Source organism: Rhinolophus sinicus, linkage group LG12 (genome assembly GCF_036562045.2).
Source record: "Rhinolophus sinicus isolate RSC01 linkage group LG12, ASM3656204v1, whole genome shotgun sequence".
In the NCBI taxonomy this organism is placed as follows: Eukaryota; Metazoa; Chordata; class Mammalia; order Chiroptera; family Rhinolophidae; genus Rhinolophus; species Rhinolophus sinicus.
The window spans coordinates 27,540,491-27,568,100 of record NC_133761.1 but is presented as its reverse complement, the minus strand read 5'-3'; the positions used below and the strand labels follow the sequence as shown (position 1 = coordinate 27,568,100).

The 27,610-nt window shown below is 31.7% G+C and overlaps 1 protein-coding gene across 50 annotated transcripts in view; it reads left to right on the top strand.

Moving 5' to 3' along the window:
- Positions 1 to 27,610, top strand: part of RIMS2 (regulating synaptic membrane exocytosis 2) — a 592,512-nt gene that overhangs the window by 418,586 nt on the left and 146,316 nt on the right. For 31 of the 50 annotated variants that reach the window (XM_074316891.1, XM_074316853.1, XM_074316856.1 and 28 more), the window contains one exon: positions 20,071 to 20,171. The exons of the other annotated variants lie outside the window; for them this stretch is intronic. In XM_074316891.1, the coding sequence (XP_074172992.1) occupies positions 20,071 to 20,171 (101 nt within the window). The remainder of the gene's footprint in view (positions 1 to 20,070; positions 20,172 to 27,610) is intronic. 50 annotated transcript variants of the gene reach the window in all.

The following is a 27,610-nucleotide window of genomic DNA, read 5'->3' as shown; positions in this document are numbered from 1 at the left end:
AAGAAAAAAAAGAAATAAAATAAATAAATAAGTAAATAAATAAATAGGATGGATCTTGAGATTATTATGCTAAGCGAAATAAGTCAGATAGAGAAAGTCGAGAACCATATGATTTCACTGATATGTGGTATATAAAACTGAAAATAATAAAAGAACAAGACAGACAAATGAAGAAACAAAAACTCATAGACACAGACAATAGTTTAGTGGTTTAGCAGAGGGTAAGCGGAGAGGGGGTTGTGGTAGATGAGAATAAATGGGGTCAAATATATGGTGATGGGAAGAGAACTGACTCTGGGTGGTGAGCACACAATGTGATATATAGATGATGAACCTATGTAACTTCACTAACAATTGTCACCCCAATAAACTTTAATTTTTTAAAAAATGAAGATGAATGTGAACAAGCTTCTTGATGCCTTGAAAAAACTATGAACTTAAGAGTAGTTACCATGGGGGATGGGAGAGGAAGCTCACCAGAGATGCATAGAATGGTGACAGTTTACATGAAGGGCTTAAATTTGTGATGCCAGGATCTAAGGGTGGAAGTTTGTGGGCAGTCACAGTGGTAAGAAGCAGAGGATAAGGCTGCTGAGTGTGGCTGGCAAGGAAAGTGATTGAAGTGATGTCCAAGATAGTTTAGGGAAGATGCTAGTCACATTAAATCATACGGTCTAGTTAAATCATGTTTAGATTCAGTTTTTCATGAACTGGGAGAGAAGGGCTTCAATGAAAGAACTGGAACTTTTGGAGATATTGAAAGCTAATGGAAGCCGGTGGGAAAGTTATTTTCAGAGATTGATTTAACAATGTTTAGAATTTTCAGGTGTTAGACAATCCCAAATAATGTAAAGATTCAGGGTTTGTCCCTGGGAGTGGGTTTCTGAGATGGAGAATAGTATGTGGGAAAGCAAGGAAAGCAACATACTTTGATGCTAGGATTTTTATACATGAAGTCACTAAAAACGTAAAGTTGATAGAAAATGGATGAAGAAAATTGCCTGGGAAGTAGAAAATAACAAGGAAGTATACTGGTATGGACATAAAATGAGTGGATTTTGCATGAAATTTGAAAAGTAAGCATGTGGGAATAGCAACGCAGACCTAGAAAAATGCTGATACCACTTTCAGGCTTCTGTAGTATTTCAAATATAGGATTTTGAGCAGTTGCCACTGAAAACGTTTCTGAGGGAGTTAATATTCTTGTGGAAGGTCAACTTTTCATTCAAGCTGAGATGAAATGAACATGCTGTGATGATGTTGAGGATGTTTAAGATATAAGTAAAAGGAATCAGGTTTCAGAATCCACATGGAAAAGACTAGGATGTCTCTAAGCAATGTGGGAAACATTAGAGAAAGAAGCTTGGGATAGATACAGTTGATGGAGTGATTTAAAAAAAATAATAGGTGCTAGGAAGGGGGAGAAATCAACTACTTAATTTGCTATAGGAGAAAACAAGGAGAAACATAAGAAATTTAAGCTTAGCTTGGGGAGAGTGAACTCCGCAGTCTGAACAAAGGAATCTTCATGATATGCATAAAGGCAAAGGGACAACAGTTGAGTGGTTACCAGAGGGTAAGGGAGGCAGGGAGATGGTAGAAGAACTGACTCTGGGTGGTGAACACATACGGCAATATATAGATGATGTATTATAGAATCGTACACTTGAAACCTATGTAATTTTACTAACCAATGTCACCCAATAAATTTAATTTTCAAAAAAGGCAAAGGGAAGGTACTTAGTTAAGGGAGTTTGAAGATTGGGAAGAGAAGATTAATCATGGAAGCAACCTTTCTTGAGAAAAACATAAATGATATCTAGGACATATGTGAAATGGTTAAATTTATGGAGGGAAGAGAATTTTATTGTATTCAAATATTAGGTCCTAAATTACTTCTAATTATTAACTAAACATAATTTGAAGTTTTTCTTAGTGTACACTTTAAAACTGCAGTTGTAGCTATAACTCCGTAACACTTTCTTTCCTCCAGGTGTGAGGAGGCTGAAGAGTGAATTTGCTCAGTTCTAGTTGTAGACCCCTAATACTGTAGGTTGAGACGTGGTCTGTATTAACTAGCGCTGAGCTTAGGATTCCACACCCTATCTTAAGCGTAGAGACAAATGAAGACTAACGCATTCCGTTTCAAAGGAAATAAGAGTAAAGAGAGAAGGATAGAGAAGGTAATAAAAAGCTTCAGAGAAAATGGAAATAATAGTTGAAGAGAAAACAGTAAATTTTGTAACAAGCAATTCAGGATGGATTTCACTAGATTAATAAAAGTTAAATTGAAGTTAAGGCTTTTCAAAAACTTACTGGAGTATGCAACCAATAAAATGTAATATCTTTATTAACCTGTCATTCATATCTCTAATATGAATATGTAAGTTGGCATTTTACTTTATCAGCACCACCTATTAATAACTCAACCCAAAATGTGATGGAAAAGTAATTTTATAAGGCTTATCATTTCCCTGACATATTAGAAGTGTATGTTAATGTTTTATATCACAATCATAGAACCTTCATTTGTGTTAATAGGTCCAAGTGTAGTCACTGCAACATAATTCTACACAATGAATGGAGGAATGGAGTTGATCACACATTTTGAAGGAGCAAAAAAAACCATTTATTTCATCTCTGGCAAATCATAATCAGGTTTCTTTTAAATGAGAAGTAGTGAGTTTTATTAAGATTTATAGTTTTCCGGAGGTTATTCCTTCTTATTACCAAAATTAAGCTTACAAATCTCTGAACTTACATTCTGAATCTCCTTCTCAACCTTCCAGTTTCCTACCAGTTCCAAACACTTGAAAAATATGTAGCTGTGAGAATAACTACCACAAATGAATACTTGATTAAAATTAGGAAGAGTGGAACATAAGAACCTCCTGAGTAAACCTCATAGAGAAAGAAAGGAAGAAAATCAAAATAAAGATTTTTCCCTTCTCTACATAGAGAGGGCAAAATTATTTCCACTTCCCTCTGATAACAACTGAAGAAGATCTGCATATTACTGTTACTTTCTGTATTCTATTCCTCAAATATTATGTAGATGTTCTTTAAAATGCATACTATATTAGAATATTTAAAAATAAAAGATTTACACGTTTTCTTCTTACTCTTATGAAATTGCATATGACAATTTTATTTTTTTAGATAATTGTAAAACAAGTCTTAGAGACCATTTGAAAGAGAGCTAATGATACAAAAGAGATTTTAAAAACACTGTTTGGTAAGTTTCATAAAACAAAATCTGTTCATGTTTTTGAGTTCAAGTTTCAACTACAAATGTTTTCAAAATTACTTCCAGACCTGGGCTAAAGCATCTGATGATCTTAATGCTGTGTAATATATAAGTCTTATTCATAAGGAGATCTCAAAAACAAAAGATATTTTGTGAGCAATACTTTTTTACTAATTTCTTAGATTAAATTATTAGTATGTTATAATACCAATTATATTATAATGTTAACTAATTATTACATTATTATCACAGTTGAATCTGTGCTACATCAAGAGTTTTATAAAATATGTTAAAAAATTACTTTTTAGACTCGTCCATTGGTCTACCATGTACTAACATTAATTTGAAAAGCTTAACAATTCAAAGCTTAAGATTTCAAAGACTGCTTAATTAAAATACAATTAGGAATAAGTAACTTATATTTTGTGTTGTAATTCTAATTCTTTAAAAATGTTTTTACATTTAAAAAAAATTTTCCAGCTTTTATAGTTATAATTGACATACAACATTGTATTAGTTTAAGGTACGCAACATAATGATTTGAATATGTATATATTGTGAAGTGATTACCACAATAAGTTTAGTTAACAGCATAGAATTCTTAAGAAAATTATTACTTCGCTTCCTGTTAAGGAATTTTTCCTGTAAAGGAAAATTTTCAAAATTAGTACTATTGCAGTATTCTTTTTAGCATGAAAACAGTTCCTCTTTTTGTTTTATTTCTCTGATTATTCTGAATATTGACCATTGACATGTATTATTTCAAACTTGCACTTCAATTCTTACCAGATTTGCTTGACATATATACCATATTTTGAGTGCGATGTGCTTTCACTTGACATTTTGTTCTACTTGTGTTACATTCTAAAAGGCAATGAGAACTAAGGTTCATTTTAGGGGAAATTTAACGTGTGTATATATGTACACATATAAATGCACAGATAAGCTATTACTGAAATTTCCCAACATCTTTCAGGTATTGATTTTATTATGAATCATATCACACATTCTACCCATGTTAGAGATATTCTCTGTACATTGATTACATGCAATATTTAATAAACCCAATCTTATTGGTGAAAGTCTAAAAACACAGATACTCAGAGTTGCTTGATGATCATAACCCTAATACATGGAATTCTTACTAGAAGATATAAATCTCAGCTCATAAGAAGGTATGAGATGTTAATTCTATGTTCTGTACTGTGCCAGATAGCTTAGATGTTACAAGAGACACAGTAGCTTAGAAGAATATTTTATATAAGTATAAGCTTAACATTTTAAGTAATATTTTGATATTTCAACCAAAAAAATCACAAATGAAATATATGTGTTCTTATATATAAAAACATATCACATCTTAGAGGAAAGCTCCTATTGGTAAAGTAAAATACTTAAGCTTAATTCTCTAAAGTCAATTAATACTGAAATATAAGAGAAGAGAATTAAGAAAGTTTTGGGAACTTGAAATAGTAGGAATACCTGAACATGGAATAAATATGGCCTTGAGCATTTCTTTCTTGTGTGGGTGGTGCGGAGGAAATTGGAAAGATTATTAAGAGACCTCATTTTAGCCCTAATCTTGCTATTGAGGTATGTGATCCTAGACACATAATTTAATGTCTTTGGGTTCACTATCTCATATTTAAAATGAGGATTTGGAATGCATTGTTTTTTAATTCTTTATGAATACAAAATTCCATTCCTGTTAGAAGATGCATCCTGAATCTAAAGCATTACTATTAAATTCTCAAAACATTATTCATGTGCTGGTAATACTATAACATTCAATATTATCTAGGCCTATTGTCTACCTTACCTCTCTTTCCTAAAAATGTCAACTAAGGGGCAAAATATTTGTTCTTGTAAGAAGTGTTAGTCTGAGAAGCAATATTAGAGCACAGACTCTGGAACCAGACTGCCTGATGAGTCCCACCACTTACACTTACTTCCTGGGAGAAAGTTACTTTCTCCCAGTGCCTCAGATTCCTCATCAGTAAAACAAGGATAGTAATACTACTACCTCAAAGAGTTATTGTAAGGATTAAATTAGTTAATATACAATATGTAACTCACCTAAAAACAGTGTCTGGTGCATACTAAGCATATATAAGTGAAGGTATTTTTATTTACAAAATACTTAAAAAAACTATTTTTATTTTGGATCAACTGTATTATAGCTATGCATTTTGATGTGTAGGCATTCTATGATATAGAATTAATTATTTTTGTTATCTGCATTATAAATATCTTATACTGGTTTGTGGCTGACAGTTGAGGAGGTAGCTGTCATACAAAGCTGCATGAGTACTGCTGCACCTGTACTGTTGAGCTTTAGCATTTCTGAGGCAACAGAGTTGCATAGAAACAGCAAGAACTTTGAAATCAGATAGGTCTACATTTTAATCCAGGTTCTGTCTCCACCAGGGATGTGACTTTGGCCTGCTTGCTTAACTCTTCCTATTGAACAAAATAAACTCCAATTAGATTAAGGGGTTAATTATGTTTTAATGAAAGCATGAAAGAACTTTTCTCTGAAAAAAGAAAGCCTTTCTAAGAATAAAAGCAATGAAAAAATTAAAAAGGAGACTTGACCACAATGTCACAAATATAAACTTCAGAATATGAAAATTGCCATAAACAAATTATAAGTCAAGTAACCAACTGGAAACATATTTGCAGCAACTCAACCAGTATTCAGAGTCTTAACACCTGAGTCACTTTGACAAATAAAAACATATATTCTACAAAATCGTAGTAGAAAAATGGGCAAAACACATGTACAGGCATTTCACTAAGTAAGAAATTTAATGATCAGTAAGTATAAAAATATTTATTTGAATCATAACCAAATATGTGACATTTTCCTAAAATCGATTCTATGTTTTACCTATTTAAAAAACAACATTTTAATGCTGGTGAGAGTAGAGAGGAAAACTGGCAGCATAATATCATGTAATTTTTCTAAAAAGCAATTTTTCAATATAAATCAAGAGCCTTAAAAACATTCAGAGACTTTGGACCTGGTGAAAATAGAGATTCAGATAAAAATGTACTCATGTACAAAAGTTTTAATAAAGCATTATTTGTAGTAATGAAAAATATGCTACCATGCAAGTTAAATAATGAGGGAGTGGCTAAATAATATGATACATATACAACCATCTCATCGAATAATTTTATTAACAGAAATTACCAATAATTACTTATATATTTTTTGTAATTTGAAAAAAATTGAAAGTGATAATATCTGTAAAAGAACTTACCACAGACTTTGTCCATACTAGGTAATACAAAACTGGTAGCTCTTATTAATTATGCTGCTAAAACAAATTATACCAAAAGATGATTTTATCAGACAGATCTACTTATGTAGCTCTTTTTTTAAAATTAAAATTTATTGGAGCGACAGTGGTTAGTAAAATTATATAGGCGTCAAGTGTACATTTCTATAATACATCATCTATACATTACATTCTCTGTTCATCACCTAGAGTCGAGTTCTCCTTCCATTATCATATATTTGACCCCGTTTACCCTCATCTACCACCCCCTTTCTCTCCTTCCCCTCTGGTAACCACTAAACTATTGTCTGTGTCAATGAGTCTTTGTTTCTTTGTTTGTCTTGTCCCACATATCAGTTAAATCATATGGTTCTTGACTTTTTCTGTCTGACTTATTTTGCTTACCATAATAATCTCAAGAGCCGTTCATTTTGTTGCAAATGGCACTATTTCATCTTTTCTTATGGCAGAGTCATATTCCATTGTGGATATATACCACATCTTCTTTATCCAATCAGCTATTGAGGGACACGTTGGTTTCCATATCTTGTCCACCGTAAATAAAGCTGCAATGAACATCTTATTTAGTTCTTTACTTACGATTTATTCTTGTTTTTAGCAAAATCCTATGTTTTGCAGTAGGCTATTGAATTTAAATTTAATATATCAATGATCTATAAACAATGAACTACTACGAGGTTTAGGTAACATACCCATCATTAGAATTGTTTAAAAATAGTAAAAAACAATTTTAATCATAGTGCTGGGCATTGGACTATACTTATTGACCAGTTTGTAGCACCAGAAACAAGACAAACTACTTAATAGTAGGTACTTTTAAAAAAATAATAGTCATGCTTCCTTTGAAGAACAGTAATACAAGTAGTGTTTTATTCTCTATGGTCCTGTACAGAACAATGTTGGTGTAGAGGTAAGGTATGAAATTCAAAGGCCTATGTGATCTTAGGTATATTAATCTCTCCAAGTTCCAGTTTACTCATCGGTAAAAAAGTTGATTGTGTGTGTGTGTGTGTGTATGTGTGTTTACTTTCCATCAAAAGAAGAATAAAATCAATGACCAGCCAAAATAAAAAAGTTTCCATTTCCAGAGTAAGAAAATAAATGCCAAGAAAAAGGGAAAATAAACAAAAAACTGTGAGCTACCACTTAGCTCATTAAGGGCCAAAGGGTTGTTTTAAAGATGAGGGAAATTTTTCATAAAGTGTCTGGCACATGGCCAAAAGAATGGTTTTAATTCGTATCATGAATTATTCAGTATTCAAATTCTTTCTCAATATTTTCCAACACCTGAATATATATTTTGTGCTCAGAATTATAGTAAATTCTAGGTTCAATGTGTAAATAATGAAAATGAGTCTTTATTAAGATAGGGATAAAAATCCAAAGCAGAGACTATTAAATATCCTTGTAAGATACCCAAATAATCTGTATTTGACTATAGTAGACTCAAATTATTCTCGGTTATCATAATGACATATTAAGCTATTATATAACATTATTGGCTTATATTAAGGCTAGGTTATTTCTGAAATTTTTATTCCAGTGACATAAAGGTATTTTACATCCTAAAAATGCATTTGTTTGACAAATATCTACTAAATATTTATTATATACCAGCCCTTATTCTCGATGCTGGAGGCATAACTGACTAAGACAGACAAGGTCTTTTTCATAATAAAAATTATATTCTTGGGAAAGGAAATCATCACTAAACAAGTTTATATAGTTATAAGTGCTGTTAAAAATCCTTAGTATAACTGGGGTGAATAATCTAGGAAGTTTTGTCCAAAGAGGTGATATTTGAACTAAACCAGAGAAACCAGCTCTGCAAAGGAACCATATGTAATTAAGATCAATAAACAGAAGTAAGGGCATTTAAGTTCAGAAAAGGAGAATCAGTTTTGCTGTAAAAAATTTTTTCTGAAAAGACATTTAAGTGTTGGTGACAAATGAGAGTTTTAAATAAGATTTGCAGAGAGATGAATAAAGTGTAGCTCTGGATAATAGCTATGATAAAAATACATTTTTAAAATCATTTGACTTGAAAGGAAAGGGTACATATGTCAAAAGCCAAGTCAGTAATCAAGTTATTTTAGTGAGTATTAACATGTACACACTACTTACTAAATATTCATTAGGTAAAAATGTTATGATTGTTTTCAGATCACGTCTTTTCATTTGAAGCTCTATACCTTTATATCTTTAAAAACAACAACAACATTGTAATGTAAACAGATTGGAATGAAACATATATGGGTTTCATATGAAAGAGGGTAAGTTATCATGAATAATGCTAGATTGGAGATAATTCTAAGGGGATTTTAATTTGGTTATACTTTAAAGAAAAGCATGTTACTTGAAAATCCAGAGTTGCTTTTTATCATCCTTATGAACGCTTGAAGGGGTGGGGTATGGGATTTGAGAGTAAGGATGAGGAAGGGAGCTAATAGTGGAAAGGCAAAGTTTAATTGAAATCAAGACAGTAATAAGGAAAAGTAATTGAATTGATTAATTATGTGACATAACTTATGGGGAGAATACAGTTATGGATTATCAGATCATACAGAATATGAAGGAGGTTGATGCGCCAATTCAGAGTAAAGGAATGAGAATCAGAGGGAATCTCTAAAAAGAAGATTAAGTCTCTAAAAGAAGATTAAAGATTAAAAATAATTATATTGTAGTCTAATGTTGGACTCAGGGAAATAAGCTGAAGCATTATCAAAAAAAAAGTCCAAAGAATACATGCAACTGAAAAAGAAGGGGAAAATGTTAAAAGAGCACATTGGAAAAAGAGAAAACAATTAAGCAAGAGTTGAGCTGTGTGTGTGTGTGTGTGTGTGTGTGACAGAGAGACAGAGAAAAAAGTGACGAGTCATTTCATGAAGAAGTACTTCAGATTATAAATTTTGGAGGACAGACCACTTTCAGTTACCTACTAGTTATATGACCATGAACAAATTTTCTAGTAAGTATTAGTGAGAAAATAATAAGACCCTTCACATACAATTTTGCTGATTAAGTGACATAATCATAACACATGCAAAGCTCTTACCATAATTCCTGGCATGTACAAAGTATTATTGTTAAGAATTTAATTGTTCAGGACCATTAGTATTAAGTTCTAGGACACAGAATTTTAACTGTGTAATTTTTACAGCTTTCTTACATTTCATTTTCTATGCCTCAAACTAGTAAAATTTTAGTCTAAGAATATTATTGGAGAGAAATAAAAGCCAGACAGAAATCTCATCAGTGTTTCTCTAGGCTGGAGGGAGAGGATTGACAGCAAAGCAGCACCAGGGAAATTTTTAGGGTAACAGAAAGGCTCAGTATCTTGATTGTGGCGAGATTGCATGACTATATATAATACATTTGTCAAGTATCATAGAACTTTGCATCTAAATAGTGTGAATTTTAATTTATGTAACTTATGCCTCAATAAATCTTTAAAAATTATTGAAAATACGCAAAATTAAAATGAATTGTTTTTATATGTTACCCAAATAGTACTAACTATATGCTCATAGAAAACTTTACTTAATCTAACACCTCCCAAGCAATTAAGAGCCAAGTCCCCTCCCAAAATAAGGTAATAAGGTTGGGGGGGGGGCGTGGTAATGGGTGGGGTTGGCCTACAGCTTTGGAACCCAGAGAGAAGACTATAGTGAATGAGCGGGGGGGGGGGAAGGACTAAAGTGTTGAGTCCAAAGCAGCAATCAGTTAACCAAGAAAGATCAAGAAAAGTATTTAGGGTTGACAGTTCAAGAATAGGCGAGGCAGTTAACAAAGAAATAGATTCTGGATATTCACTGACAGTAATTAAACGAAGAAAAACAGATATATGAGCAGTAATCCCAACTTGTTTTGAGCAAGCTGAGTTTACGAGCTGATGGGGTATCTGTGAGAGGATGGCAAGGAGACAATTAGAAATGCGAATCTTACGCTTACAGGGAAGGTAGGAGCTGAAGTCTGGAGAGAACAATACCCAAAAACAACACAAGAGGTCTGGGAAGAGGAGAGCAGGAAGCGAAGAGTTCAGAAAGGGAGACTTAATGTCAGTGGAGAACAATTCCATCTAGTTTGCAGTTTTATTCAGGATCCTCAGTGTAACCAGTATTGCCATGTGGGTATTGGGAAGGTTGAATGAAATTCAGTCCAGTCTCTAGTTTAGTCTTTCCTAAAGTCTCTTCATCTAATCCTCATCCTCCTTTTTCTCAGAGTGAGCCCATCTAATTAATTTTTATTCCTCTCCCTTCCCAATATTGAGTAGAAAGGTTTCATGAGCTGATTCTATTAGTGAAATATTTAGAATGCATTCCTTGGAATCCTGAGGAAGTGTTAGACTGTATGACATTAGTTACTCTGTAGTCATTTTTGCACCCTTGACCAGTAGCAATCATCATTAGCATCTTCGGAGAAAGAAGAACAGCTTGATATTTAAGCAGCTAAGTATTTCCTCCTCTCATTATAAATAACCCCAAGTTAATGGCAATCCTAACTTAATGAAAAATTTTAGTATCATTTTGTAAAATATTTATTTAGCCAACATGGATAAAATTACAAGTATATAATAAAAGTTAATACATCTTTCCTTTTAATCATGCTATTGCTACATAAGGCAAACAGATATGTTTTTATTTACAGCATGAGTATTCTCTACTATAAGTATGAAATGTACATAAGAAAAATTATATGGGTCTCTTTTCCAGCATCGGTCTTATCTCAGTTTTTATCTGATGGATTTTTTGTGTGTGATTTTTAAACATTGTCAACATTTCTAAGTATATTTAAGTTTCTATTTCTAAACAAACATGAATATAAAGATGCATTTGAATGTCTTTATTATGATCCTTTCTAACCTTTCATGAAATCTGGTGATACGTGTAATAGTGAATGTGTTGAAATACGGCTATGTTAATTAGGACCCAAACGTGGGACATAGTGGTGTTTGATAATTATATCAGACTAAACCATAATAGATGGGATCAAGACATACACAGGGTAATAATATGTGCAACTCGATGGAGCTTAATGTAGATTTTAGCCATCAGGAAAAAGGTGAAATATTCCAAAGAGCTTAACACATATGGGGACTAGTTTATTAACCTAATGAATCTGATTCATGTTTCTACTTTTATAAATGGTTTTTGTACTTTTTCTTAGAAGCAATTTTAATACTAAGCATTGAATTTCTTCTGTGAGGGACTTTCATTTTTAAATGTAGTTATCCTCTAAAATATACCTTGGTTTTTTCAAAGATATTTTTAACAAGTTAAAAATAACTAAGTTGTTAGAAAGTTACCAGCATTTTCTCCTACGCATGTCACTGTACACCTGGGAGAAAATGTATATAGGTAAAACAATTACACTTTAGCTGGTCTAAAAGATTGTTCTAGATTAGATCACACTTATGATTCTTTTTCCTGGGCAAATATCCTGCTTTAATGAACTTTTCAATACAATCTGTGTCTATCTCTCTGTCTCTCCCAGACACATGCATTCTCTCTACCTGTCTCTCTCTCTCTCTCTCTCTCTCCCCCCCCCTTCTCTCCCTCCCTCTTGTCAGTCTCCTTCCCTCCCTTCTTCCTTCATCTTATTCCACTCCCAGTCTCTGTACACACACACACACACACACACACACACACACACACACACACACACACATTTTGTAAGGAAAACCAGGGCAAACAGTAAGAATTTTTAGTACAATTTCATTATCTACATTAATGAAATAGGTATGACAATATAAAAGAACAAACACTTAAATATCATTTGCCTTCAAAATTAACCAACCAGAGTTATTTAGCAGAAGGAATCATGAAGAGTGTCTGTTTTAAAACTATTCACTTTACAGGTGATGAATTTTATGCTCAGAAATGTGAAATGAAGTGCTTACAATTACAGGGCTTGTGAAATCAAGACTCGAACCCAAGTTTTGTCTCTATCTTTAAACCAGTGCTGTTTTTAAGATTTTCTTTAATACTATCTATTGTAAAAGTACCCATTACCCTAAATTTGGGGACTCTATTTCCTTAGATCACTAGATCACGCTTAATAACTAAGGTCCTAAAGTAGTTTGAATATGTTTCTTTTGTCTATAGTGAAAGTAGACTATGAAATTTGTCTATAGCATCTCCTTTGAAGTATTGTTTAAAGAATATGGCAAAGAGTTAATAGAGAAACGACCGCAAAGAGTAACAGTTAACCTTAATATCTAAAATAGATTGTCAAGGCTGAGAACGTAATTCAAAGGACTATAGCTCATAACTGAGCCTCAAGGTAGTACAAGTTTGTGACTTTCTAGATCTTTTATATTTCATTTAATTTCATGTTTCACTTGGGCACATATGAAGTTCAGTTTTCCTAGATTCCTGGGAACAAAGATCATCTTATAAGCAAACACATTATAAACAAAATCAAATTATATTTTCTTTCATTCCGTTATGTGTCAGTTCCTAATGAGCACAGTAGACAAATCCACAAAATTGATTAATTTGGAAGTAAGCATTCCTCAAAACTTGTGAATCTTAGTTGCACAGTTAAGATTTTGTTTACACTTTTAAAGAAAATGCTTCTGTTTACCCTAGTACTAATATACAAGTAATTTGGTACGTAATTTATAAATTTTTCAAAATACTTTCATACTTTTTCTCAATTTAGCTTGTTCCAATATTTGTTATTCTCTGCATTACATCTATTTTTAGTAAAAAATTTAGCTAATAAAGTATACTTTTAATGAAGTACTAGTATACAATTTAGTATAAAATTTCAAAACATTCATTATAGGCAAGTGATTGTGAAGAAATCACTTTAAAATAACTTGTAAAATTTTTGTTGTGTAGTTTCTTCAATTCCACAACTGTAAAAACTAATATGGAAAATTTTATAGCATGCCAGATCATTTTTTGTTTTAATATTCATAAAAACTGGAAAGATCTGCAAATTTTCACATTTGGAAGGATTTCTTATTATAAACCAGTTTCAGTTAATACATCAAAATGCTTTTATTTAAAAATAAATATATGTCCATAAGATAAATTAAGTAATGAATGATTGCGTTTTTAAAATTATTTAACATTTATTTCCAAAGCACTTTTATCAAATCATAACAAAAAATATAAGGTTTTCAAACTGGATAATTTGTCCTATTTCTCACAAACATTTTGTGCTATTTTTTAAATAACAGTTTTCTTCTGAATAATGTATAGTCATTGTGGATATTTTATAAACTCTATCTTAACCCAAGTAAAAACACAATAGTACTATACTTCTAATAACCAGTGATAACTTTAACACTCTGGTGTATGAATCTTAAATCTTTTTCATTCCATCTATCTTTTGTATAGGTTATGTGCGTATATATTTTATGAATATATAGTTTTTTAAATTATCGTTTATAAACTATAGTACTATATCTACCATTAAATCTGTTTTATAATTACTAATTGCAGTGTCTTTATTTTGTATAATTTTATGAATGTACATGCACACCCTACTCATCATTTTGCGGGGATGCATAGCATGCTGTAGATACACCAGAAATGCAGTTAACCCCCTATTGTTGGACATTTGGAGTTTCTTTTCCCAGGCCTTCATGGTTATCAAACAGTGAGGCAATGAATATAATTGTATGTACATCTTTGCACATTGATTTATTTCTTTAGGAAAGACCCTGGGGAGTGGAATTTCAGGTTCAAAAATATGACCATTGTAAAGCCTTTGATACACAGTACCAAATATGTTGTTTTTATTTTTATTTTTTTTACTTCTTATCATTGTTCATCAGATACTTAGTGATCATTCGTATAAATGACCACTAATTTTTTGTTAACAGCTAGTGTGTGACTATCAGTCTGAAAAATAAATTTTTTTCAGTTATCAGATATTGAAAAAATGGTTAAAATATTCAGTAAAATCAGGGACAATCTTTTTGAATTGCACTGCCTTTGAAAATAAAATTATAACATGACAAAATATTATAGATTCATATTTATCTTGAGTCATTATAACAATTTCTATTCTTATTCTTGTGGTTATTGGAAGACATTGATAAGTAGTTTTTGTAGACTATCCTACTGAGTCTAGAAAATAAACACAAAAAAATAAACATCCTGTGTAAATGTCACCTTAAGATGAGCAAATAGTTTCCACACTGATTATACCCTTTTTTACTGCCTTTAGATTAGTACATACCTAAATAGTGATTACATGAATTTGGCCCTTTTAATATTTCATTTGAAATATTATTTCTGTCACTCTCATCACTATTGTCTTAAATCTTTTGTTCTGTGCCTCGTCTACATTGTATCTTCTTAGAAGAAAAGTTTGTAAACTAAGATTCAATAGGATAGTTAGTCAAATGTAATTTCTTTCCTCTCAATGGTTTGGTAAAAAATAGATAATTTTAAAAATATGTTTCTACCATATAAGTAATATACTTTTTTAGCTTCAACCAGAACAATGCTTCAGTAATATTTAGTTTTATGTTCATGTTAAATTTATTATTTCTATATATATTTGAAAATCAATTAGAATTATTAAAGCTACACTTCGTATTATCAATTATTTGGTTGGTTCAACAGAAAATAGTTTTTGTTGGGAATCCTTCACTATTAATTAAAACTTGATATTGCAAAACGTCTTTCATTCTTAAATTTAAGTAGGAAAGAAATTTAAACTGTACCTTTTAAAATGAAAAAATTCAGAATAAATCCAATTATAAAACGCAAATGTTTAATGATCATTGCACAATTTCTTGATATATTTTTTGTTTAAAAAAATGAACTAATAAATTTGTTTTGTAACCTCAGATTATTTGAAGGCACATCTTAGTTGTGTGAAGATATATAATAATCAAAGAAAAAGGAATTGCAGATATGATTATATTTTTATCAGAAACCCTGATAAAACAGCCACTTAATTAAATTTTAAAATCTCAGTTAAAGGAAGACTTTTTTTTTTTAACCTTAAGCCAAAAAATTATATAATAATAGGAGAAAAGGATGGGGTGAGTGGAGGAAGGATGTTTAAAAAAAAATCATTAAATTAACCACAAGAATTTGGGGTACTAACCGATGTAGTTAAATAAGATTAATAATCTTAGACTTTCTTAATGTCTGTAATGTTAGGTTCTCTCTCTTTTTTTCTCCCTGAATTTCAGGGTTCTTTCTTTCAGCTTTTATAGTAGGCTTAAGAGGTTTTTTTCCTTAAAATACCCAGATTTGAACATTTTATTTAAGGTCACAAGATAGATCACCAAATCGGCAGTCCTGCCATATTCTGATCACTACTGTTTAGCTTCATTGTGAATTGCATTACTGCCAAATCTGTGTCCCAGCTTCAAAGAAGTTTGGGGTATGAAACTGCTTTAGAACCCTAAGAGTGGGTGTACGTGTGTGTGTGTTTGGAAAAGCAAGCAAAACGAATACTGCATGAAGTGAACTGCAGAAATCACTACAGGTGTACTGATGGTCATTGCAGCACACATGTAAATAGTGAAACCTAAGCAAGCAATCACTGGCTGCTGCCCTTCTATCTGGGCGTTTTCAGCTACATCTCTGGATACAAAATCCACCTGTAACCTTTTTTAACTTGATTGTCCTACCAGCATTACAACTATGACTTTACCTTTCTGCACACATTAAATAGTCCTTTTTAAGTTCAAAATAACCTTTGACTCACTTAGACATATTGATTTAAGAACAAGTAAAACTCTCAAGTGGCTTATATAAAAATAAATGGCTTACAAAATATGTGCTATGATATTAGGAAACACATTCAATTAGGATCAACAAAATATTGGACTGTTTAAATTATGTGACAGAGAATGGACCAGGAGCTTCCAATCTGAGAAAAACACATTTTGAGATATGTATGAATTCCAGCACATCTGCATTTAACTTTTTTTTTTTCTGCCTTAAAATTTTTAGAGTGGAAAAAACAAAGCATTGTATAATTTAAATATATTATTGGGAAAGAGACAACTTGTTTTTTACAGTTTAATACACTTAAAGAGATTATTTCCTCAATAAATAGACATGCAAACTTTTCTTGTAAATGTGTTTGTCCAAGAAGTTTGATTGTCCCATTAGTCATTTTTAATTATAATTTGAAAATGTTTTGATATTTAATTTGATTTTGAACACATAATGACTAAATTTGTAACATGCTCAAATTACAAAATCAAATCAAACCACTAAGATGTCTTTTGTGATAAGTGTAGTATCGTCACATATAAGAAAATGAATTTTAGAAATTCTTAGGTAAATGTATCCTCTAAACCTTTAAGCTAATATTTCCTACAATGTAATTTTGAGGTTCTTATCACAAAATATTAACAGATAATAGGTGGGGTGAGATTTCTGTGATCAAATGATTATTCTTTATTGTAGACCTTTCAGGACGCTTTATATGCAAATTTGAAGTGTGAATCTGAAAGAGAGGGGATTGAGCAAAAATCTGCCTCTTTAACACTTTTACTTATTTCCCTTTTATAGAAGTATAGCATTGGACATTAGAGTTGAAAGTTTAGAAATTACATATTCCATTCCCCAACCAGATAGTGAACAGCTTTTCTAATTGCAATGATTCCTCTAAATTGGTTTTCATTCATTCCTCGGGGAAAGAAACAAGAAGACTCAGTTTGGTTGAAATCAAAATAATTTTATTGAAAATATTATCTCTGGGTTATTTTCATTGGAGAAAAGGACCAGCAAAGAAAAATCAACTTGCTGGTAAAGAATCCTTTGTGATGGATCTTTTTATCAATAGGATACTTTCCTCTCTAAGGATATTATTGTTTGTGGAGTGTTTTCTTTATGAGAATAGGTTGATAAAAATGTAGGAAAGTAATGGAAGACTTCATAGGAGTCAAAAAATTTTAGAGAGAGTCATATCTGGTTACTGTTTGTCCTAAGGATTAAACTCATAGGAGAATTTAAAGCTCTAAGGTAAAAGTATATCTACCCAAGTTTGTTGACTGTATATTCACTAAGGTGGTCCCTTGAGATTTCATTGGTTAAGACTCTAACAAAGAATTTTTCCATTTAGAGACTATTTGTAGATAATGTTTGAGCCTGGAGTTGAGACATTTGTTTGGAGATTGGAATTTTAGTTGATAACTATTTAAATGGTTACATCACTCTATTTGCATCTTTGTTTGCTTATAGCAAATACAGATTAATATCCTTCTTAGACTCCCCATCCCCAGTTACCTGTTAAACATAAATGATTCTGAAAGAGAATCATAAACTTGATTGTATAAAATCTTTAAACCATTACTAAGGAGACAGGCTTTTGTTGCAAAGCAATATTAAACCAGTGTGCTTTAACACAGGGGTGGGCAAACAGACCCACAGACCACATTCAGCCCACTGCTCATTTTGTAAATAAGGTTTTATTAGTGTACAGTCATACTCATTTGTGTATGCATTATCTGTAGCTGCCTTTATGTTATAATGGCAGTTTTGTCAGAGACCATGTGGTCTGCAAAGCCTAGGATATTTATTGTCGGGCCCTTTACAGAAAAAGTTTGCCAATTCCTGCCAGTATATATCTTATCACTACCTACTAATCAGACAGAATTTAATGTAGCTTCATAAGAAGTTAATGTGCAGAAAATAGTCTAAATATTAGAAAATGCATATGTATGTATGCATATATACCTGTATGTGTGTGTATATATATATTATATATGTATATATATATAGTGTGTTTAATCTTTGTCTGTTGGTGCTATTCATATTTGAAATACTATTTTCCTATTATTATGTCAAAATGAAACATTTTTTAAAGAAAGTTCCCACACTCTCAATTTAGAAAATATTATTTCAGTACACATAATTGTGTGATGCCAACATGGCTTTTTTGTTCCCTTGCCCTTGGAGAAAATAAACATTTAAAAAATTTTCAGAATAAAACAAAATATATTTATATATAAATAAACAAAAGATATTTATCTGAGAATATCTCTTGAGGTGCAAACAATTTCAAAATTGTGTTTTAATTGACTAATAGACATGATACTTGACAGTATTCCACATTGAAAACACAGAGGCAGTCACTTGATTTTATGTATCATTCAATTTATATTAACATGACATATATATACCCCGTCTTAAAATTTGATACATAACTAATTAATCAAATCATTATTAAAATGTGACTCTTAAAAGGAACCAATTGCCTCACTTTATTGAATAGTTGATATAAATTTGCCATTATACTTAGAGGTCATTTAATGTAAGATCTACATTATTTTATTCAAGATTTTCTTATTCCTCTTTAAAACATTTTCTTCCCTGTTTATCTTATTTAATTAATTGATTTCTATCAAGAATTTGATAGATTTGTTACTATCAAGAATTATCAGGTAGATGATGAGATTTTTTTCAAGTATTAAAACCTATTTTTGCATAGCACAGTTTTATCTGGATATCTTTACTGGAGTTTTAAAGTTATGATCTTAAGCAAGGTGTATGTATGTGTATGTTTACATTCCTACCTACACTCAGTGTTTGTGAATTTACATGAAAGCATTTTATTATAGAAACCCACTTGAGCCTACTAAGCTATGGTTATTTTTCTGTTGGTAGACTTCTAGTATACAATTGAGATTTTGTTTTTACATTACTCATATTTATGAGAAATGGAATTTTTCTATAAAATCTCTTTAATAAATATCATAAATATACTTTTAGAGCATTTTTTATGTTAGCTAAGATTTCCTAACAGAATTTAGTTCTTGTCCTAACCAAAGTTTTAAAGCCCTCTTGATATCTGTAATTGATGTGTTTTGAAGTAGCCACCTGTTATAGAGAGCATTAATCTCATTTTGTAATAGGCTTACCATCTCACTTTCTCGCCTCCGTTCATTCTTTTTTATTTTTATTTAATGATTTCAGTAACACTCTGTGCCTTTACTGGCATGGTATCTTCTGAGGGTTATTATTCTACGTTTCACTTTCTTGACTCTAGTTCTACAAAGTTTGAGTCAAAAAATTTTGATAACTACATTCACATGTATGTGGGGCAACCTACTCTAAACATGGGCTAATTTTATGATAATAGTGTCTAAATGCAATTGTAAAATTGTATTTGAAAACAATTAAATTTGTAACTTCTCTCCAGTAAATAAGTGAAGCCTTGATGAATTGCAAGCCAAAGTTCTTATATTAATACTATTGTCAAATTTATATGCTGTCAAATATATTCTCCTTGACCTACATGTACCACAAAGTGTTTTCTCTTTAGTGAAGATTTGTTGTCTACTGTCTACTGTTTAAGTTCATTTACATTTTATTCAGGTTAAAATTATTTTACATATTTAATAATCACGCTTTTATTTGCCAAATTGCATACTTTAAGTAAATCTAAAAATAGTGCATTTAAGTTGTGCATACTACCTTGAATGAAAGTAATTTATCAGCCTAGCATTTCTTCTTTTATACATCCTGTAAGTAAGGCTCAGAAATAAGAACTGAACATTAATTTTATGGGTTTTTTTCTACTCGATAGGTGCTATGGATATAGAGGAGAGAAATCGCCAAATGAAAATTAACAAATACAAACAGGTAGCCGGATCAGATCCCAGACTGGAGCAAGATTACCATTCGAAGGCAAGATATTTTTCTTTTTAAAAGTTGTAAGATAATCAGTTAATCATATGAAACCATTAGATTCTCTTAAAAAGGTGAATACAGATTACTCAGACATGCACATATAATGCAGTAGCCCCATGATATTATTAAATGCTAAAATTTATAATGTATTTGTATACCAACTTTTAGGTATAGAATTTGCCCTGTTTTTTAAAATCATCGTATAATAATAGCAGATAAATGATCTGAAAAACAAATCTTTTAGAAACTTTTCATTTTATGAAACCTATAAAGGCCTTAAAACCTTCAAAAGTGTTTAGGAAGAACTTCTGTTACCTTCTTATGGTATTCCTACACATATAATTATTTTTTATTTTATAGTATTTTAATCTAGTTTACTAATGAGTTACTGGAACAGAATATATATACTCATGAGGAGTTGTAAGGTCAAAAGTATTTTTAGTGAGGATCTTTTCTAACTACTTTTTGGGAATAAGTTGAGGTATGAGGTTTACCAAGATAGAAAAGAAAAAGTATTATTTCATTGCTCTTGCTCTTTAGTGCCTTCCTATTTTCAAAACATTTTTAGGTTCATGAAATTATTCATTGCCAAAGTCATGAAAAGACTTTGCTGTAATGTACCTATTTAAATTTTAAGAAAAGAATGACAATGGCAAAACTTACTCTTAACATTAGTTATTACATGCTCTATGGCTTAGTTATTTAATCATTGTAATCATGTAATATTTATGGTCTGTGTATGTGTGTGTTAGAGAAAGAAGTTTGGATTTCTTGGTCTGTTTTATTCTTTCCTACTAAACCTTCATTTTCTCTCCATTGTACTCCATTTCTTTGGTAAAGTCATGACTTAAGTAAAACATAACCAGCCGTGTTGGATATGCATCTGTTATAGGTAGCACAGGTTTCTAGTTTCTCCGCTGTACATCCTAGAGGAGGCAGAGATTCTTACATCTGCATCATCTTCCAAAACACCAGTCTCTTCCCCAAATCACATAAACACTGACATGGTGAATATAGGATTGTTCATCACAGAATTCCGGTATACTGTAGATGGCACAGGCTAAAGCCAAAAGAAAGGTAAATTTAAGAAAAGCAAAAATAGCTTTGCCTTTACTCACCGGGTTCTAAACTTCTAGAAATCATTCTCTAAAATGAAAATATAAATAATTTCAGATAGGCTCAGTGAATTTTGTAAAAAATAGTTTTGTAATTTTATAATATTTCAGATACCTCCCTAACCTTTTGAGCTTGACGTCAGAAATGATATCCATGCCTTCCCAGTTACTTTTTTGGTATTTCTGCCTAGGGCTAAATCGATAGGCCTGATCTTTTGTGGCATGTAGTATGTTCCAATCTCTCATTTATTCATCAAGGACCAAGGCATAAAGTCCTAATAAAATAGGATATTAAAACTTCTGTAAACACGTCTTTGAGAACACAAATTTGTTTTATTTATCTATATCCCACTATATTTCAGGAAGGAATGTAGATGATTTTTTTAAGTACATATAATACTCTCATTAATATTGTCAATGAAGAAATTAAGGGAAAATGAAGTCAACAAAACAAGGTAAAGTTTATGAATAAAATGCATAGTGTGTGATCCTGTACCCCTGCTACATGTGGGGCATATACTTTGTCAATAAGCGTCCTAACAATCAGCAAAGGCAGAAAAGGAAACTGGGTCAGTTGTGTGATTTACAAAATTTCTACAATAAAAACAAGTTCCTTAGAAACAGTACCAATGATTCTGCTTATGGATACATGACAGAAATTTCTTACAGGAGGATTGACTACTATTTTTTAGAAAAACAAGTTGTGATTCCATTCCAATTCATAAATAAATGAATGCTGAGGCTTCAAACTTTTAGGTTACAAAATAATTACGTCTTGGCAATGGATTAATTATACTAAGCAACGTAATTTCCTGGGTATTCTCTAAGGCAGCAGTGTTCAAAGTGTGCTCCCACCAGTAGTATCAACATCACCTAAGGACTTTTAGAATGTAATTCTCCGGCCTCCTCTAGACCTACTGGAGCAATACTCTTGGGGTGAGGTCCCTGTGTTTCAACAAGCCTACCAGGTGATCTGATTGAGACTCAAGTTTGAGAACTGCTCTAAGGTGAGCTGCTTGTAGAATTTACAAGGTAACTGAATGAGTTGACTTCTACAGTTACAATTTTAGCTTAGAAACCAATGATGAATGATGTCATTAAAAAAATGGAGACTGAGAATTTATGGTCTGACTGACTCCTTTACAGGGCCTCTCACAGTTTCTAACAAATCCTATCACTTGGATATCAAATACTTATTCTGTTTTCTATTGCTAGAGTTATGCATTCACCTTAACCAAAAACGTAATCAAGTCATTAAGGAACAACTTTTTAAAAGGGTCCACAACACATCTATCTGTTTTGTTCCACTTCAGATTATTTGCTGGTGTGGAACTATCTTTGCTTGGTCACCTACCTCCCCATCATCCCTACCTTGATCTTCCTCTCTCAGAGATCAAAGAGAAAATTGTAGAGGATTCTTTATCAGTCAAGGGGATTTGCAGATTTAGTTATCAATTTCCATGCAAACAGTTCCTTGGATTAAAATTTTCAACATCATCCCTCTCTTTTTAATTAGGGATAATTAGCTTATATTTTCATTTTCTCTTCCTTATTTTGATAGCAAGGGCCAATTAAAAGTTTGCTATTGAGCTATATAATTTAATATTTTAGAACTAATGTCTTGAGAAAAAAGAATCATTTAACAGATGAGGGAACGAAGGTATAGAAAGGTTAAGTAATCTACCCAAAATTGCATAGCCACTAAGTCATGGAAAGTATTATTTGTAGCTAATTTGTTTTCAAATTTGAGATAACTGAGATTATATCTCAAGCATCAAACATATGGAGCATATGCTGTCCCTCTGAGCTGTATTCCTGAAATACCAGTGAAGCTGTTAAGAAACTTTGATGGAATCTACTTGAGTATGGAATCTACTTGAGTATTACTGAAGTTATTTTTTTTTAACTACACATTCCACATTTTAAAGTCATTGCCTCCCTGAATTTCTCAAGTCTTCTACACTAATAATTGTGAACAATTCTTACTAATTTAAAAACAAAAATATTTTTAATAATTCACTTTGAAAGCATCTGTAGAGCCATGGCTATTAAGTTACTGTCTTTCTAAGAATATTTAAAATATATTAGGAAATTTGAAAGCAGAGAATCTGTATGTAATGAGTAACAAAAGGCATGTGCAGACGCGATTCCTATTTAATCAGTGGATGATTTCTTGGGGATTTTCCCTCAAAACAGAATTTAACTATTTTTCCCTCAAAACAAAATTTGAGGGATTTCTCTCAAAACAGAATTTAACAAAACAGAATTTAACTTTCATACCTATTTGTGTTCTCTCTATCCCAGTTTAAATGTGATTCCTCTCTTCTTCCCATAGCAAAAATTTAAGGATCAACTTTTATTCTTTTCTATGAAACCAATATCTTCATTTGTTCAGAAAAATGTGATTTGTCTATTAAATTTAACAGTACAAATTATAATGCAGCATAGACCAACTACCCTTCTGAGAATTCTATAATGATTAATTAGTATAATTAGCAATAATTGAAAATCAAACAATGTGTATATTATATCTGAAAATTAATATGTAGAATTTGATGTTTATTTAAATATATGATCTTTATTTTTTAAATTAGCTTCATTTAATATTTTTAAATGATTCCAGAAGATATTTTTAAAAAGGATAACCCATAACATTTCAACATAGAATGCTCTGCAGTTCATTTATACAGTATTGTATTTATTTGGAACTCAAAGCTCATTTCTCTATGGAAACAATGCACTTTTTAAAATGGTGGTAATGTTCCCACAAAATCATCACAAAAATATTTTACCCTTGTTATAGCATTTATAGCTGTGTTCTTACTTGTCTCTGTAGAATTAAGTAATGCAGACCATAAATTGCTCAGAATTTTTCAAATGTGGACCAGAAGTCCATACAAATCCATTTAACCCATAATCTAATAGATTGAGTTAGTATTGTGGAATCAGAGGACAATACAGCAAAAGAAAGGAAAAGAAAGAGTTCTCCTCCATTCATTGTGCATGCCTCATCCTATGCACATGTCACCTTTTCACCCAGGCTTTTTGTCTTTTAAGGACCTATTCACCAATTTCAAAGAGACATAGTAGGAGGAAAGCAGTCAAACTACAGTAATTTTCATTATAATATAAACAATAAAACACAGAAATAGTTTCATGTTTTAACAAAAGCCTTGTAGATAGAAATAAAACTCACATGATTGAATTGTAAACCAAATCAATATAAAAAATTCAGATAGGTAAAGACAGTTTTTTTGATATTTTCCCTTTATTAGAACTTCCTCTCTTCTCAACACTGAAATACACATTAAACACCCACCTTTCGTGTTTTAAATTGACTTTGAAGACACAGGCAGTAGGGCCACCAGAAGAGGGGAGACGGATTGGGGCTCATTAGCAGTGTCCATATACTGGCTGTTTATAAGTCTGGTATTTGTAAGTCAGGAGTGCTTTAAGGCTCCAGTATCATCAAAACATGGCAGCCTTACGAGTATAGTGTGCTAGATGAAACACAGCTTGGAGGCAAGCAAACTTGACCTGGGTGGTTTTGGATAGGTTGACCTCTTATTCATAGTTTTTTTCTTTATTAAACAGAGCTTTGAGGTCTATTTCATGGGGCAATGATTAGAATGAAATGAGCTGATGTATATAAATGGTTTAGCATTTAGTAAAATGCTCAATAAGTGGTGCAGATAATATTCATTGTAATTATAACAATAGTAAATGTAATTATAGGCATCAGAAATGAATATGATGAGGTTGAAAAGAAATAATTGCGCTAATGAAAAGGATTTTAGTATAACTCAAATATTATTGAATTTTCCTTTATTCTCAAGGAGATTCAAGCAGTAGAGATCTAAAAGAAATAATCAAATTTAGGGGGAAAGAATTTGTGACTCTTCAAGGGATATGGAGATTTAAAAAAAAATAAAAGGAGACTGGAACATAATGTTATAAACTAAATTACTGAAATTAAGAAATTATGTTATCAAGGTTGACGTTAAATGAGCCTGTTATTAACAGGTACACATATGGGTGTGGGTATTTAAAAAGTAATACTTCTTAAAAGCAGTGTGTCATAAACGTATCTGAAAACTGAAAGACTAAGTTTATGGAAAGCAAATTTTAATATGTAGATTAGGTGGCCTTGTACAAATTACTAAGAAGATACATGAAAATACAGGTACTATTTATTAGAAGTGAAGAAATGAAAGATATTTTAAGTTTACAGCAGTGATTGAATTTTTTATTTTATTTTAATTTTTTTATTTTGTTGCCTAAGCAGATAAGTTCAGTTGCTACTAGCATACAACAGCCCAGTAACTTTATGGTAAATTAGCTAGGCCTCGTGTCCACTGCAGGAAGAGCTGCAGCAGCGTCAGTTCTCAAGCTACCGAGAGAACCCAGTGTTCACATAAAACACCACTGTACCAGTATTACATGGAATCATCTGATGAATAGAGCAGGAGAATTCTAACAGGAGTGATTTCAGTAACCTGGTCTCTACCCTGCAAAGTCCTCCAGGAGTAGGTTAACATGTCCCATAGAAATAGTAAAACATCGTTTCTTGGAATAAGCAGTCTACTGTTTTGTGAACAGAGGCAAGATTTGGATTTTCAAAAAATTCCTGCTAGGTTTAGTCTAGCCAGATATCCAACAGAAAGATTTCATTTTTTTAAATTAGAATTAAGATCACCTACTCATAGTATCCATCCCAAACCAGGTCAAGAAATCTTACCACTTACTGGTGGAGATGCCAGAGAGAATGCCAGTGGCTGCACCTGGATTTCGTCAACAAAACATACCATTTCTCTAAACTTCTACTTTATCAAATTTTTCTATTTCTGTGTTTATTTCTACATAACCCTGCAATCAGATAGCTTCATGTTCTATAGCAAAATCTCAAGAGAACTTTGGTAAAATTGCTGCTATGGGGACATAGGGAGAAAAAAAAAAAAGGCCAATTACATTAGCAGGAAGCATTCTTACTGCTAGACTTGGCTCTGAAAAAGTGTGCTGAGTCCTGGGTACTGCTGCCACCTCTTACATTCCCCACGTCACCCCCCGAGATCTGACGATACATTTTGATGAAGCATTGTACATTTCAGATTGTTTCCTGGCCTGAAACCAGGCCACACCCCTGTAGACTGGCTATTTACCCAAGCCAGCCAGCCAACCTCCAAGCCTAAATTTAACTAGTAACCTGCTGTGTACTGTTTTTACATCACTCTATGCTTGTTCCTTTACTAAGTGTATTTATGAAGAGAGAACTAGATTTTAAAATCTAGCTTATTAAACTAGCAAGTAAGAGCAGCAATATACAATATGGCCCTAGAAGTGCAAGAGATAAGAATGGTAATCTTTATGAAGGCCTGATTTAAAAAATCTTCAGTCCCACCTGCAAAATCGACAAATGGCTATATAGCCTCATTAAAAGAAAGTGGTAGATTGAAATGAAAAAGAAATCAGATAAAATCATATTTTAAAGGCCTTTATATCCTATTTTCTCTCATCTGTGGTTGTTTCCTTACTGATGTTTGTAAGGTAAATTTCTCATTTATGTTTTATTAAAATCCATGAAACTAGAATTTTAAAGAAAGTAAAAATTTTCTGTATGTATTTATATAATTTCTTCCTTTATCTTGAAGATAACGGAAGGGATGATCAATATATCAAGGGAGGAGGAGCTGTTGGAAATATAACTTCTTGCTGTTGGTGTGCGTTGTTGTAACCACAGGAGCAGTCATATTCACAGCACAACTTCTGAAGTGTTGATTAGAGTAAGAACGAGATATCTAGGTAGTTGCTAACCACTCTCCAATTTATTTTTAGTGATTATGATTGAATACAGACAACAGAAAGTCTTATTAAAAGTCGACTCGAGAACCAAACTGCATGGGTGCTGATCCTACTTCTTTTGCTATTTGTATGACCTTGGGCAAGTTAATTAACAGCCTTGTGCCTAGGTTTCTTATTCTGTAAGATGTGCTAATTAATAGTAGTACCTGCCTCACAGGATTCTTTTCAAGATTAAATATAAGCATACATATATATATATATATCTATATCTATATATCTATCTATATATATATATCTATACATGTATGTATAATATGTATATGTATACATATATATCTTAAGTAGAATTTGGAATATAATAAGGAATAATTAAATGTTAGTGTAATATGATGATGGTGATGATGATGATGATGGTGGTGATGATGATAAAGGAGAAAAAGAAAAACTTTTTACAAAGATAACTTGCTCTGACCAAAATCCTTGGGGATTCAGGTCTATATTTGTTGCCATAAATAATCTAGT